This window comes from Melanotaenia boesemani, chromosome 1 (assembly GCF_017639745.1).
Source record: "Melanotaenia boesemani isolate fMelBoe1 chromosome 1, fMelBoe1.pri, whole genome shotgun sequence".
Taxonomy (NCBI): domain Eukaryota; kingdom Metazoa; phylum Chordata; class Actinopteri; order Atheriniformes; family Melanotaeniidae; genus Melanotaenia; species Melanotaenia boesemani.
The window spans coordinates 6,017,444-6,033,779 of NC_055682.1; the positions used below are offsets into that span (position 1 = coordinate 6,017,444).

A 16,336-nucleotide genomic window follows, 5' to 3' on the forward strand; every position below is an offset into this window, starting at 1 on the left:
ATTGTTGAAAACTCCTGTAAATTGGGTTAAAATAAGGGAAACAGCTGTTTCACATGTCCAGTCTTTAGGCTCATCCATCCAACCAGACCATCATCCCTTCTGTGGGTTCTGGTGTCATACAGATACTTGATAAATGAACCAGGTCTAAAAACACTTTTTTGTGCATGTGATCTTACCATAATGGTAATTTTTGGCAAAGATAAAATAACATTTAAAAAAAAAAATCTTAAGTACATGTAGTAAAGAGTAAATGTAATTACTCTTAATTCTGTCCTAAACTTAATAAGTAGCTTTGGTGCCTAAACAACCCAGACCCAGTGACCCAGACTCAAGTAATAGTGAAACATTTTTAGGAAATGTCAGAAATGGAATAAAGGAACAAGTAATGTTATTTTGGGGGGGATCTAGATCACCGTCTGAATCCAGGAATTTTTTTTCAAAGGAATCTTTACCTTTGGGAAATCGGGATAATTTTGCCAACTTCAAACTCAACAGATGATGCCCAGGAATTGACACTGGCAAAAAATAAATAAAAATTACAAGATCACGTCATGGTCGATGCTAAATACACTTAAAAGTAACCTAGATTGCAACTAACCCAAATCAAATCAATTTTTATTCATAAGACATCCACACACATGCACAAACAGAGCAGCCTCCCCCCTCCCCAACACCTAACCCCAACAGGATACTATGCAAATAAAGCTGAACTGAACTGAGTGAAAACCCAGCAGCTTTTCTGCTAATACCCACCTCTGGCTAAATCTGGAAAGAAGCTTCGACAGCTTTAAATGGCAACATTTTATGACAAAGTCAGAAATTACTAATAATTCAAATCAATCATTGAAAGCTGAAGCACTTTAGTTCATCCCACATGCACCAGTCCACCCTGCTCTGAAGTATTTTAACTTTAAAACGTCATCTCGTAGCTTTTTTTCTGGTGTTTTTGTTTTGTTTTGTTTTGTTTTTTTTGTTTGTTTTCTTTTTAACTAATTTGCCTGCTTGCCAGGAGCATCTCAGGAAAAATCATACCTTTCCTGCCTGTAAGTAAATTTTTCTCATTTGTTAGCAGTCAAATGGTTTCCGGAGCTGCGTCTGCTGGTTGATTTGTGTGTCTCGTAGTCAAATGTCTGTTCTCAGGGTGATGAAGTTGGAAGTTGGTGGCTTACTAAGCAGCAGCAGGAGTCTGTCATCCAACGCGTCGCAGACATAAAGGTAGAACAATGAATGCATTATGAAATGTAACTGCACCTACTGATCAGAGAAGTACTCTGGCTCGTTACTGGTTGATTGTGATTGACTTTTTTTTCTCTAAATCAATCATTTGTTTGTCATCCTGTGATCAGTTGAATTAATCTGCATCACTTCTCCCTACAGGCGAGATCACACATGGTTCTTTTTGTTTTCTTTATAACAAAACTCTTACGATGAAGAGCAGAATCTTGGGTTCCTTTTTTCTCCTCTTCCTTAGCAGCAGAACTGTGTCTGGACTGGGATCAGTGGTGTCAACAAATTACTGGCGTATTCAAAGTCTAAAAACCTGGGTAACGGCACAAGACTTCTGCAGAAGGTGAGGTTAATTTTTATCCATGTTTCCATTAGAAGTATTATTTATATCTAGCAGGGCTTGTGTGTGAGGAATGAAATGGCCAGATTTGCTTTTCAAGTAGAAACTCAGGCACACATGCTCAACAAGGAAAACATAAGATCTGAGAAATGGGCTCTACTGTGAAAGCAGAGGGGTTGATTTTAGTCTGTTTTTAGAACTAAAAGTAATGAAAAAGTCACTTTTAAAGAATATTCCTGCATTTTATTCCTTAACCAGATTTTTTTTAACTACACTATAATTCAAGAAAAGTAAATATCTGTTCATTGGCTACAGAAAGTAATATTTCCTTGGTTTTATTTTTTATTTTTTATTTTTTTTTACAAAGACATTAAAGACATTACAATGCCTAAAATGGTTGTTGGTTGGGGGGACCAATGATATCCCAATGTGATCTGTTAAATCTTTTTCAGGTCCTGTAAAATTGAAAACTGTCCAATATATTGTAAATGTGTGTAGACCTGTGTGTAGATATAACCTAACAAATTAATGCCTTCTTTTTTTTTTTTTTAAACTGAATTTCGCTCCAAACAGCTACGCCGGTGGCAACTTGGCGCCAAATGACAAACATGTGAAAAATATGGACTTGAGCCCTTATCAAGCCTGGATCGGTCTGTACAGAAATGAGTATTACTCAACGGCTAACTGGGTCTGGTCTGATGGTGGACAATACGACTTCTCTCTCTGGGTAACCAACGGGTCATTCTATGGCAAGTGTGCTGTGGTCCTCTACCCAGACAAAAGGTAACGTGACACTATACTGGAACTCTTCAAAATATTCAAGCCTAAGTGTCTGTGCAGCATAAATTCAGACGACCGTTGGCTGTTGAACATGTTCCTTAACCTGCTGTACTATTATCTGTTTTTATGCTGTAAGCTCCATTTCACTGTAAACTGAGAAAGTTAAAAAAATACAGTCACATATCAGCAGACCTGTCAGGAATGAATTTTATCCAAATGTTTGATAGAGCTGGTCAGGTATCTGCTGGTACAGCAGCTGCCATTAAAACATATACCAACACCCAAATCCCAAAAGATCTCCTTTATTTTAAATTGTGTAATAAGCATTTAATGCCTTACCAGTGAGAGCGACTCTCTGAATATAGAAAAAAATACTAATAGCTGATGACAAAAATAATGAACAATAACAAAGGAAGTAATTAATAAAATGATAATAAAAGGAACTGCAGATGACAGCGAGTTGCTGCTGGTCTGATCATAGGAACTGGGGAAGTGTTGGGAAAATTTAGGATTAATCTTATTTAGACTGTGTGTTATTGAACTTTGATATTTAATGCATGAGTGTGTGAAGGTTTTATATATTCTACATTTGTTTCTATCATGCACTTGGCCCTGCTTTTGTATGAAAAGTGCTTTATAAGAACAGTTTGATTTGATGACGCTGAAATGGAAGTTACAACAGCAGATCTTTGGACGGCAAACATCTATCCAGCTATGCAGTAAAACTTCGAAGGATAAGAAAAGCAAGATGGCGTGCTCTTCCTGATTTAGTGGCGATTGGTAGCAGTGCTGTTGTAGTTCTACACCACAGGTGTCAGGCTGCTATCCTGAGGGGTTTTTCCTGCTCCAACACACCTGACTGAAACTAATGGGTCATTGTGAAGGACTCGACAAGAAGACAACGAATCCATTTGATTTGAATCGGGGTGTTGGAGCAGGGAAACGACAAACACCTGCAGGATAGGGGCCCTCGAGGATCAGAGTTTGACACCCCCGTTCTACAAGCTTTGTGTCCACGTGCTTGGAAACAAAAACCTGCATGGAATCCAGTAAGGTGATTTCTGTGTGACAAAGGTGGACCTACAACTGATGTAATCAGATTTCGTAGTGAGAAAACGATCAGAAAGCAAGCACAGCAGTCACTCTCCTGGCAAAATACATTAATATTAAAAGTGATGTTGCTATAGTAACCACAACTGTTTAAAGGTTTTTGACCATTTAATAATTATTGCATGTGATGTATAAATACATATTCTTTTAATTCATGCTGAGAGGAATTTTTGCAGTAAAACCATTTTTATTTATTTTTTTATTTGAAGGTTTTATATGAAAATATGCCGGATTTAGGCATTTACAGTGTTTTCTGTTTGAAAAAGGGACAGCGTACATCAGCAAAAACGTACAATGTTAATATATTTGTAACCAAAAGGATATTTTCAGCTGGTATTTTAAGACTTTTAATTAATTCAAATTTTTCATTCCTAATGTCCTTTGGTTGTAACTTTTTTTTTTAATATGCAATGAACTCAATTTTTTTATCGCTCAGGAGAGCCACTAACTTCTGAATCGTACAGTCATATCTGGCACCTGTAGCTCAGGAGAAAGAGTTGAAGGCGACCAATCGGAAGGTGGAAAAGCGTATTTTTTTTTTTTTTTTTTTTGCGATTTCTCCATGTAAATTCACAAATTTACCTTTTGCTGTCATTCTATGATGAACCTCCCTCCCTCCCTTTCTTCCTTCCTTCCTTCCTTATCTGAGGTTGGGTTGTCTAAAAATCAAAATCAAAAGTTGAGAGAAAATTTAATTATTAAAAAAGGGGGGGGGGGGGGGGGGGTTCTATTGGTATCTAATCACTATACTAAAATAACTGTTGTTTTTATCCTCTTAGAATGAGTCATTTATGTCTACTTGGCCCAAATACTTGGCAGCTGCCATATTTGTGCCACCATTTTTACTACGGTGTCTCTGAAAGGACAAAACTCTGTGTGAAGTGAAAACATGTTAGGCTTTAAAACTGCAGTACCGGCTTTGTTTGATAGATGTTAGAGCACCGTTTGGTGTTAAATACCTTTTTAAAAGACACATAAAGAAGACCGTACACATGTAAACAACGATGAAGTAGTTGCTTGTTGTGCAGTCATCGCTGCAGCTGAGACCACCTGATCCACTCACTGATGAAAACGTGTTTGTCTGGAATCATTTTGGCCACTGACGGCCACCGTCCGTTCAGTACTGTACTTGGAATTTGAAGCCATTTCTGTGGCCATCTTTACCACTAGATGTCAATGATTCTTAACCACTGTACCTATAAGCAGGGAAGCCCAGACTTTCCCCGCCCAGCAACTTCTAACAATTCAGCTGGGAGGAACCTGAAACATTCCCAGACCTGCCTCTTTTTTCACCTCACCCATTCCATCTGTTCTCCCTTATGTTATTTTTTCCATCTGTGAAAATGGTGCGCTGCCCGGTGGCTGCTGCCTCAGTCTTCCTGATCCTGTTCATGTTTATATGTTGTTGTTTACTCTTGGACGGGTTGTACTGGAAAAAAATTTTGTTGCACCTGTTGCAAAGACAGTTAATTCATTCATCCCCACCAGCATGTCCTGGGTCTTCCCTGGAGCTTCCTCCCAATGCGTTGTTCCTGGAACACCTCAGTTGAGGTGTCCAGGCATCCTAACCAGATACACCTCACCTGGCTCCTCGTTGTTTGGAGCAGCAGCTTCACTTTTAACCATCTTATTGGTTGATAGAGCTTCTCACACTGATTCTAAGGGAGAGCCTTTGCTTAGAGAACTCATTTACGCCGCTTGTCTTCGCATTCGCGTTCTTCCGGTCGCTGCCACAGCTCATGACTATAGGTGAGAGAATGTAAATCAACCGAGATATTGAGAGCTTCACCTTTTGATCCCCCTGTTGTTCTCTGGTTCCACTTGTCCCATACTCGCGAACAAGACCCACAGATATGTGAATCCTCTATTTGGGGCAGGACCTCATTCTTTACCTAAAGAGACCTAGGATAATTCAACCAAAGCTGAGTTATGTTAAGATAAACTAAGATAAAACTAATTAACTTTAAAGTTAAAGATTTGCTGCCAGTACTGTCAATGTTATTGTCATTAACACATCAGCTGTAAAATATTGTTGTAGACAGACTGGTTTAAGGTATTAAATTCTCTTGTTCATATTTCTCTTGAAAGGGTTTATGGGACAGATTGTGGAGGCAATTTTTTCTTCATCTGTCAAGAGACTGACGGAGACAGTCTCAGGTACATATTCATACTTGAGTCAAAGACGTGGTCTGAAGCCCAGCAGTACTGCCGGAGTAACCATGACGACCTAGCAAGTTTCGCAGACTCGGATGTGAGCAAAGCTGTGGAGCAGCAGGATTTTCCTGTCTGGATTGGACTGCACAAAGATGGTAAATTCATAAAGTTTAAGATTCTCTAACTTTATGACAAGACTAAACATCAGATACTAAAAATGTATGGGGAAATATCTCCTGACGATGCAACCAGATCATAACCAAGAGCTCCACTTGCTGACTTCTCTGTTAAAAACGTGTGTGATGGGTGGTTGACTTTCCTACAGATGTTAAGCAGACTGTCAACTCATCTGTGTGCCTTAACTTTTCATATATTCTGCAGGCGGAGTATGGGAGTGGAGCACAGGCCTCTTAGATGATTTAAGCGAGAATTTAGTTGATCTAGAGAACAGTGGCGATTGTGTCTCCATTTCCTCCGTAACAAAGAAGACGTCAACCCAAAATTGCAACGACAGTTTTACCTTCATCTGCATGTCCGAGAACGTGATCCTGGTAAGAGAGAACAAGACCTGGGAGGAGGCACTGGAACACTGCCGAACCCTGACTTCGCCCACCAACAACAAACTGTACTTTGATCTGCTCAGCGTGCAGCCCAGTGATGACCAGGACTACTTGATGAGAAAGATGCTGGAGGCTAACACTGAGGAGGTGGGTCTAGTGCAAGAAACATTCATTTGGGTCATTTTTAAGTCGGGGGGGCAGATGAGTTTCCACCTCTGATCACTGTTTTTGATTTTGTAGCTGAACAACCACAGCTAACTGCCGAGGTTTACAGCTCCTACAGGGAGAGGAGTCGCTTTGCAGTTTAAAAGAAAACAAAATCTAAAACCTAATCTAAACAAAATCTGAAACCTAATTTGTTAAGTTAATCTTATCTCACGAACGCCTGGTACTGCTGTTGCTTTGCACAACATGGTCTGGACCAGAATAAACACCCAAGTGTTTAATCCACAAAAGTGGAAGCAATAAGCCTGTTCCTGGAATTACATGTAAAACAGGATTAGTTTCAAAAGAAAAATCCCAGTTTTTATTTGCGTTTTTAAAAGAACTAGAATATGGAGATGGGATTTAAATTAAGAGGTTTGCCAAGACTCTCCTCAGGACAAATAAAACAGCACCTCCACCCCAACATACCCAACGAACAATCACAACTGCTGCTTGTCCATTAAATAATGACCAGTGGATGCAGCTTTTTTTCCTGGCATTGGCGATTATGTTTGGATTTCTTTGCTCTACCTCATGGATGACTGTCTAAGGCCCAGTACAAAGCAGGCTTTAGAACTGGCTGAAGCTAAAAGTTGAGGCAGCTTGAGGACAAAAAAAGGGCAAAACTCTGAACTGCAAGGTAAAAATGCAGCTAAGGAAACAGAACTTTGTGTTAAAACATTTTCTCACTGGAAAACCAAAAGTTTCTATTTGTTGCTTCTGTAACACAAGTAATGATAGTCTGTATTTGGTTGTAAACGTGATATTATAAACAAGTGAATGTAGAATTATTATTTGGTAAATCTTCTTCCAGATGAAGCTCTGAGTCCCGACCCTCACGTTTAAAGTAATGATTCCTCATTGGTTTGCTACCTGTGAAACTGGAAGCCCGTAATTTGTGTATTGTAGCTCCAAAGCAGAAATGACTGCTTATTTTTCCTCATTTATTTTTCTTTAATCTCTGCTGATGAACTTTTTAGGGGTTAATTGTTTGTGTTTTTCGGTAGGTGTGGACCGGCCTGCGTTTCCTGGCTGGTGAGTGGCTCTGGGTGAATGGGGCTGATATGCTGTACACTGACCTGCCTCTCTGCCCCATCCTGGGGTATCACTGTGGAGCCCTACCTAAGAACGGCACTGGCAGTTTGGAGGCCAGGGACTGTATGGAGAGAAAAAACTTTCTGTGTTACAGCACAATGTAATCCTAACATCACAGACATGACGGGGCTTTGTTTTACATGTTTGAGCTTGGTATAAGTTATATAACTCAATAAATGAGAGTTCCAGGGTGTGGGACTGAAAATGGATCTACAGAGAGAAATGTAATATGATTTAACTTTCCCTTTAAGTATGATTGCTTTGAAAATTAGAAGCCTTGTGTGTTTGTTAGTTTGGAAGGAGCAAATTTTATTTATAGAAGCTCCACCGAGTCTGCCATGTTGCATCGTCATGTTTCTACAATTGCCCAAAAAAGGGAGAAAACAGACCCAAAAGGACAGTTTTATAGATGTTTCATCATGTTTAATGCCCATCATTTCATCTCCTTAGAAAAAAAGTGAAAAAAAATTATTTGTAAATAATGCTGCAGTAATATGAGATATTGTGTTTTTTTGGTCTCTTCACTCTTGTTAATTTTCCAGGATATTTGTAATTCTCATTAATCTTGTATCGTGTGTGTTAGTTTCCTAAATTCAATAGAAATAAATGCATGAAACTGTCATGTTTTGTGCCTTTTAGACTGAATAACGTAGCACAGATGCTTTAAGTGATCTAAGAACAAAGCACTCTGATGTGAACCATGAATGTGTTGTAATAAAAATACTGGTGATGAAACTTATTTGTTTTTCTGCTGAATTTTCAGAAAAACACCCTTATTAAATGCAGTAAAGTGGACTTATTAGTCCACTTTACAACACTTTACAACTTACAACACAGAGGTCTGAGATTCTCATTTAGGAAATATTCATACAAAAGAAAAAAAAAAGAATAAAAAATGTTTTTCATTGTTTCCAACACAAATTTATATGAGCTGCTAAGACAAAACCAGCTGCCTCGTGTGAAACTTTTGGCTCAAAACTCAATGTTTTCAGAGATCATTTCAACTTTTTTAGTATAAAATAAAACGTAAATTTAGCTCTCTAGAGCAGATGGTTTACATCTGCAGAGATCTTCATTTAAGATGTCTTTGCTGGCTGCATGTACAGGTTTGTTTTACATGCATGTTCTGCCTGTATGTAAACTCCACATGGAAAGTTGAGGTTTGAACCATGAATGTTTTTGCTGCAAGACAAAGGACAAACTATCAGGACAAACTTTATCAGTGCCTTGTGTGATAAAAGCCCCACTGAGCCCAGCACCTCCCAGTACTGCAGGCAAAATGTAAATTTAACTAAGATTCCTTGCCCCTGGAGTTACGTTCCATCATGGACCTGCCCATTTATAGCCCTACCAGCCAGATCAGCTGTGACACATGTTAGTGGTGTCACTTGAGAAACTTGTTTATAAGTGGAATATGTTTTTATTTTGTTTTCGTCTCTGTCCAGCACTTTGATCAACTAGAGTTGTTGTAAAACGCTTTATAAATAAAATATGATTGAAGATCGAGGCCCTGTGGAAGTAATGTCGCATATTGAACAGTAGATGGCGCCAAAGCTGAAGAAAAGCTAAAGAAAACTCAAACATCTTTCATGTAAGCCGTTAACCAGGTGTCTGCAGAGCTGAATGACATGTGGATGAGGGAATTAAGCCATTTGATTCAGGTGTGTTAGGGAAAGGTTGCATCTAAAAGTTGCCGGTTAGTAGATCTCGAGGACTGAACTTGGGCACTCTTGATGTAAACAGTTTGTGTTTTTGGCTGTTTTCTGCTGCAGTTTGAATCCAAGAGAAGAGCTTTAATCATTGCCATCAATTTGGCACAGAGCCGTGCCCAGCTAATTCTGCAGAGCATCTACCTTTACCCAGAAGGCCTTGCACTGATGGCCTGAGCAGATTATCAGGAGCAGGTCAAGGCTGCAGCTAATTTCTATCCTAATAGTCCAAAACCAGACAAACGGGGATAAATACTGAAAAATTACACCATGACTTTTGATTACATTTTATCAAACCAGGGCTACCTTCTTTTGTTTCCTTTCTTCCTTCTGCTATCACAGGTAAAGCAGAATAAGTTAGCTTTTCTAAACGAGTGCCACTGCATTGTTTTCTACGCCTACATCAGGCTGGAGGAGGAGGGAAGGAACACTGCCTGGATCAGCCAGCAGCATTTTGATGCACCAACATCAGCTACTACATCCACATTTTCTAGCATTTTCCCACTTTTCCCTTCATCTCATCATTTATTAGGGTTTAAGAAAACACCAATCTAAATCCATACATATCAATTCAGTCATCAATGACCTGATAGTTTTATATTTAGACACAAAATTTTTATCATGTATTGTGATCAAACTCAGTCACAGTGCAGTGACACCTGTTTTTTAATTCCCCAGTTTTTACCATTTTTCGCATATGGATGCAAACTGGTTCTCGGCAGATTTTATGGTGAACTTCACTCTGCAGAGTTATTAATGAAGAATCACTTTGAACGGGAAGATTCACTTGAGCCTGGGCCATCAGGGACGACGCTTCTTTTAGTCATTTGACTTTCAAACAATTGTCTCTGTCTAAACTTTCTGAAGAGTGTTTTATTTGACACTCCCTGTCCTCCTGACACGAAACAGCTGCTAAAAAAAAAAAACTAAAGGAAGAATTTGCAATTTATCAAGCCCAGGATTTGACTTGAGATCTACTGGACAGAGACACCTCAGATTTATTTGTCTTTATGACACTGTTCAATTCACCCTCTGCAAAAACATATGTTAAGTGATGAAACTAAACTTGAGTTCTTCATTCCTTTGCTCTGCATCAGTCCAACATAACTATATTTATTTCTGTTTCAGTGTATCTGCTGTTGACATGTCTGGTAATGCTGACCTTTAACCTAAAAATGAACACATGAAAACTTCTGGCTGTTTAACTAGATGGTTCTTAAATATTAAAATTGTAGCAGCTGAGCAGAAACTTCCAGTTTTAACTGTCTCTGTGTGATGTTTCTCTGCATAAACATAGAATCATGTGGATGTATAGAAAACCAAACCTTACAAAGGTATGCTGTACATACAGAACAGTGCAAAATAATTTGGGCCAACCCTCATTTCTATGTGTACTGCAGAAAAAACACAGAGAAACAGAAAAGATCTAAAGCTAGAAGTAAACGCTTGGTTTCGTTGTATAAAATAGTTTAGCTGAGATATGTAAGAATGTCCTTAAAGACAACGTAGACTGGATGGACGCAACAGTTAACAGTAGCTACGTGTACATGGAGTACTTTGGGTCCGAAAGAAGGTCCAATCAGGATAAAAATGCCTCATGTAAACATGATCTGATCGAATCAGCTGACATGATGGTGGTGTTTCTGGATTATGTTCACATGTAGTTTCTTCTTCACATGATAGAGCTTTAATCTGCACCGGCAACAATTTCTTGACGTCTTCCTGAACCTGTGAATTTATTTTCTATACTGGAAATCAGATTAGATCAAAACCTAATGAACTTTTTTAAAATAAGCAACTTCAGGTCAGACAGACTTCATTCAGCCTCAAGCTGAACTCTGTCGGGCTTAATTGAGTCCAATCAGACTGTTCTGCTCCAGCTGCTGAATCAACAGCCTGCAAGCCTCAATTTTCAGACTGAGAGGAAACAAACATTCAGCCACGACTTTACAGCTTAAAAACCAAAGCTAGGCTCATGGAGCTGCGCTGCTCTGTGGGTCTGACAGGCTGAAACTGGCAACAACCACTGACCAGTTTCATCACACTTACAACTTTCTCTGGGTTGTTTTTGATGTAGATTTCAGTTAAAAAAAATCCAGGAAATAATCCTCATTCGTCTAAATGATGTTAGGCAAGGCAGGTTTATTTATATAGCAGGTTTTCAATGTAAAAGATAATTCAAAGTGATATACATAAGATATTAAAAGCATTATACGGCGTGCAGGAAGCAGTTTTAAGTAGACAAACTTAAAAAAAAATTAAATACAAAATGAAAACAGAAAAAAGTTATATTAGTAAAAGTTGTAGTTGTATAATACACATGTATGTGTATAGATGTACACACAGCTGTGGATCAGCAGGAGTTTCCTGTCCGGATTGGACTGCGCAGAGATGGTAAAGACTAAAAGTTGCAACCTGTAATTCCTGTACTCAGTAAATCATTCACTGGTACCATAATCCCCACATGTGGCTAAGCATCTGTTTCATCAAGCTTCTCAGGGGTCAGATTTTATGATTCTGGAGCTTAATGACAAGACTGGAGACTAAAAGTGGAAATATCTCCTGCTCATGCAGCCATAAGCAACCAGAATATAACCAAGAGCTCCCTGCAATAAAGCCTTTAACTGGCTTTAGTGTTGCTTCTTGTTTCCGTCCTGCCTTTGTCTCAACACACTTCAGCCCACCTTCAGCCATGAAGCCGGCCGTGTGATGGATGGGTGGCTGACTTTCTTACAGATGGTAAGCAGACTGTAAGCTCATCTGTGTGGCTGAAGTTTTCACACATGATCTGCAGGTGAAACGTGGAATTGGACCTATATTCAAACTGTAAATCGGATGAGCCAGAGAACAACATTAACTGTGTCTTCATCTCCTCCATAACAAAGGAGATGATTACCCAAAATTGCAATGACCGTTTTCCCTTCATCTGCATCTCAGAGAACGTGATCCTGATAAGAGAGAGCAACGGTCACTCCAGGAGCCACGTCAGGTGATTGACAGGTCACTGGAGGAAGCCAGAAATGTCTTTCCAGATGAAAATGGATCCCCAGTATGCCTTTTTAAAAATATTGACATTTGGCTTCACATTTTGGAAGAGATTTCAATGCTGACCACTCATTTTTACACTTTCTTCTTTTAAATTCTCCTGATACACTTTTAGAAGTTAACTGGTTGTGTTTCTCTGTAGGAGTGGACCAGCCTGTGTTTCCTGGCTGGTGAATGGCGGTGGCATGCGGTACGCTAACCTGCCTCTCTGACCCGTCATCACTGTGGAGCTCTATCTAAGGAAAACACTGGCAGCTTGGAGAACAGGGGTTGTATGGAGAGAAAAAACTTTGTGTTACAGCATCACTGTCATCTGCAGCTAAAATCTACCACTATGTTGCTCACATGTTCTGCACATGCTAAATTAAAACCATGTAGAAGGCATTGGATTAACTCTTAGAGGTGGTTACACAGCAATTTTTTCCAAAAGCATGTACTTATATTTTATATAAATAGTTATGTAAGTATTATGCATCAGTTTAGTCAAAGCTATTCAATAGATTATATTGTTTAAAGTTCCTCGTAAAAGATGTATAGACAAAAATGCAAAATAATAAAGTTTTTAAAAGTGTATTAATGCATGCAGCCCAGAAAAGACCTTTTTGCATTTTAAGCTGCCGCTCGTCTACTGGAGGAAGGTAAAACGGGGATATTCGGTTGGTTTGCTTTAAATAATGTGTTTGGGCTGTAGTTGAAACTAAAGCACTTTTTCATGTGAATCCCATTTAATTCTTTTGATTTGTGATTAAAAAAAAAATCACTTTATTTTTAGTCAGTTACCTTGCAAACAAGAGAATTGTAGAACCAACTTGTACAAATTAGTTCCATTTGAAACAGCTGATCAAATTATGCTTATTTATTAAATAAGTTCAACTTAGCCATCAGACCAAACACAGCAAAGACTCAAACAAAAGGCTTTTTCAGCAGGATTTACCTTTCCTGTGATTGCTACTCTTTAAATTAGTTATGTGCTTTTCCACTTGTGTTACGTTTACATTTAGACGGTGTTGTTGAAATGTTTTATTCTGCTTGAATATTAGGTCGACACCATGAATGTGAAGGACATACAGGAAGAGTCACTCACCAAAAAAGTTAGATTTCTTTTTTTTCTTTTTTTAGTTTTGAGATTGAGTGTCTCACCCAAAAATAACCTATGAAACGCATTTCCTCCCCCTCACTTTTCCTCAGTCCCCATGCTATTCATCCATTTGCCGCACAGTTTTCCTTCTTAATTCAGTTGAAATAAATTCATAAAGCTACTTTATTAAAAGAAAAAGTAGAAGCTGTGTGATTCTTGTTGGTTTTTACACTGATTAATGTAGAATAGACGAATAAAGTGTTTAACATAGAAACTGTGAAAGAAGTTGGTTATGACTGTGGAGAAAAGCACTTTAATTGGATGTATGGCAGATAAGTGGGAATGAATGTCAGCAAGCTGACACACAAGTACAGGGTGTGACTGTGTTACAGATGAGTGAGAAGCTGCTGTAAAAAATATAAGAATTTAAATGGAAACAAATAAAGCAAATCTGAAATGTTTTAAAAGCTGGATGAAGGATGGAAGTTAGCTGAGATCAAATCCTTCTGCTCTCTGCTAATCCTTCACTGTGTTCAACAAAGCTGGCTCCTTCTCAGTCATGAATATTTCCCAGATGTGTCACCAGTTTGTTATGAGTGAGCGATGGAAACCATCCTCAGAGATGCTCTGAACAGGGTGGAGGACCAGCAAACTGTCCTGCCAGGTTTTCTATGAAACTTTTTAAAAAGTGTGATTTTGTCTTTTTACTGGAGTCGATAATCTATGAAAAGCTGGTTTTGTGGTGTGATAAAACTAATTTACCCACAAAGCAGGAACACAAGATTTACACACAAAGCGTTGCTTTCCCACACGCTTCATATGAGCTTTTTCTGCAGCCAAGACAAAGAAAAGAGCCTTCTGATCAATTAACCAATTGATTTAAAAATGTTTGGTATAAAAAAGCCGAGCTTTCTGCAGCTTTTCTAAAACATAATCTTTATTTTAAAATTTTATTTTCAGAGTGAAAGTAAACACTAGCGTTAGCTGTCTGGAATGGAAGTTTAGCCAAATGCATGAGAGATCTCCATTTAAACAACTTCCACCTGCACATCTTGCTTCGTTTATATGTCAGAAGCTGTGCAGGACTTATTGGGAACCATGTGTTTGTGCTGGAGAGATCATCTCAAACTAAACACACAGAGCTTAAAATAATTTTAGTCTTTAGACAGCTTTTATCTGCAGGTTAGGTGGCCCATTTCTTTGTATTGATTATTCACAGCTGGACATGCTTGAGAACAAGACATTTGAAATCCTCCACTTGGGGCAGAATCGTATTCCTGACCTGAAGAGGACTCTTTTCCTGTTTGGGACCATGATCTCAGATCTGGAGGCAGTGGGCTCCATCCCAGCCACTTGACACTCAGCTGCAAACCGTTCAGTGAGATCTGAAGATCACAGCCTGATAAAACAAACAGGGCTGCAGCATCTTCAAAGCATGGCCATGACCTAATTATCTCATTCTCAATCATTAGTAAACCATGGTCATAAAAGTGATGCATGGCCAACCCATAAGTAAGATTTAGTCACACAATAAAATATGTTTTATTCTGATACATACAGTATATGCATTGAGCCTCATTCACCAATGGCTTCATGTGAATCTCCTTAAATTTGTTCTTGTACTTGAAAACCCTTCAAAGATTCACAAACATGTTCAGACTGCAAAAGTTTAGATAGATACCAACCTCTCCATAAGTTACAAGGATGGACCAGCTGGTCCTACTATGCATGGGTAAACGCCTAAACATGCCCATAAAAGGTAATAATCACACATAGAGATTCAAATCATATGAAAGCAGCTTTATGTACAAATAGGCAATCAACTTCTCCTGAACGTGGACAGCAGCTAGCAGTCTGCTCACAGTGCCACATCAGGATGAGCATCCTCGTAGTGTAGTGCAATACATTTTCTCCTCTCTTTACATACGCAACCTTCTACAGTTTGTTAAACAAATTACTTTCTGCTGCATCCAAACACATTCAGCATCTTTTACTGGTGTGCCGATGGAGCAAGTGTGGGCAGCTGATTAAATAAAACCTCCAAGTCAGTCTGTGGTGTTATTAACCGGGTCAGGCAAAACCTCCACCTTTAATAAAACAAATCATTATAGTAAAAAGCCACTATTGTAATAATTTTTAATTATCAAAGACCACATTTAGCCAGTGGACTGGGGAGACACAGCTGACGAGGACATTAATAGAAGGATATTTTTGATGGAACTGATCTGACGAGGCTGCTTTAATACGAACATCGTGCTGTCTGCTGTACCGATAGTTTTAAAAAGACTAGATAGGATTAAATCAGTCTTGTGCTTGAATGAATGAAAAATAGATCAATGATTATGTTAGGACACTGTCTGCAATATCTTACTATTTGTTTTAAAATCACTAAATGCTTTGTAAAATACAAAAAGTTATTCTTAAGAATCTGACAAAAACACTACTGTAAATTTTAAAAAATATATTTTAATGAACTGAACAGAAAACAACACTAATGCTGACTTTGTCTTAATCATTAGTATGTAACTCAAAGTCTGTCCCAATTATGGGATTTAAGCTTGTCTAGTTAGGAAGTAACACTGATTGTGAATCAATTTCACCTGCTGTTGTACCCTTTGCACATGATTTGTTTTATTAAAAGATGGAGGTTATTAGAAGATGGACTACAGGCAATTAGCAAGACAGTCCCTGTAAAGGAATGGCCCTGCAGGTGGTGGCTATAAACCCGTTCCCTGTCCTCACCCTTTCTGGCTGATATTTGGTCACGTTTAGTGATGGTGTGATGAAGCTCTGTGAATGTGTGGAGTCTTTCTGGCCAATTGCTTTGCCATAAGTGTCATTACTCAAGGCCCCATTTAACAGCACATTTGGCAGTACTGACATCTGCTGGTCATTCAATGTCCAGCAGTCATGCTGCCAATATGTAAACTACATACTGCTGGATATGTAAACATAATGATGAAACTGTATTGTAAATTTATTTTTAAAAAGTAAAAAAAAATCTCTCTCTCTTTCTCTCTCTCTCTCTCTCTCT

General features: G+C 38.6%; 1 protein-coding gene across 1 annotated transcript; it reads left to right on the forward strand.

Annotated features, from left to right (window-relative positions):
* The first annotated feature begins 663 nt into the window (after positions 1-663).
* On the forward strand, positions 664-8,185 carry LOC121642464 (secretory phospholipase A2 receptor-like). Its single transcript, XM_041989225.1, has 6 exons — positions 664-1,215; positions 1,378-1,570; positions 2,141-2,350; positions 5,546-5,766; positions 5,993-6,318; positions 7,383-8,185. Exons 2-6 carry the CDS (start codon positions 1,428-1,430, stop codon positions 7,572-7,574), a joined length of 1,092 nt encoding a protein of 363 aa, XP_041845159.1. The 5' UTR covers positions 664-1,215; positions 1,378-1,427; the 3' UTR covers positions 7,575-8,185.
* The last annotated feature ends 8,151 nt before the right edge of the window (positions 8,186-16,336 follow it).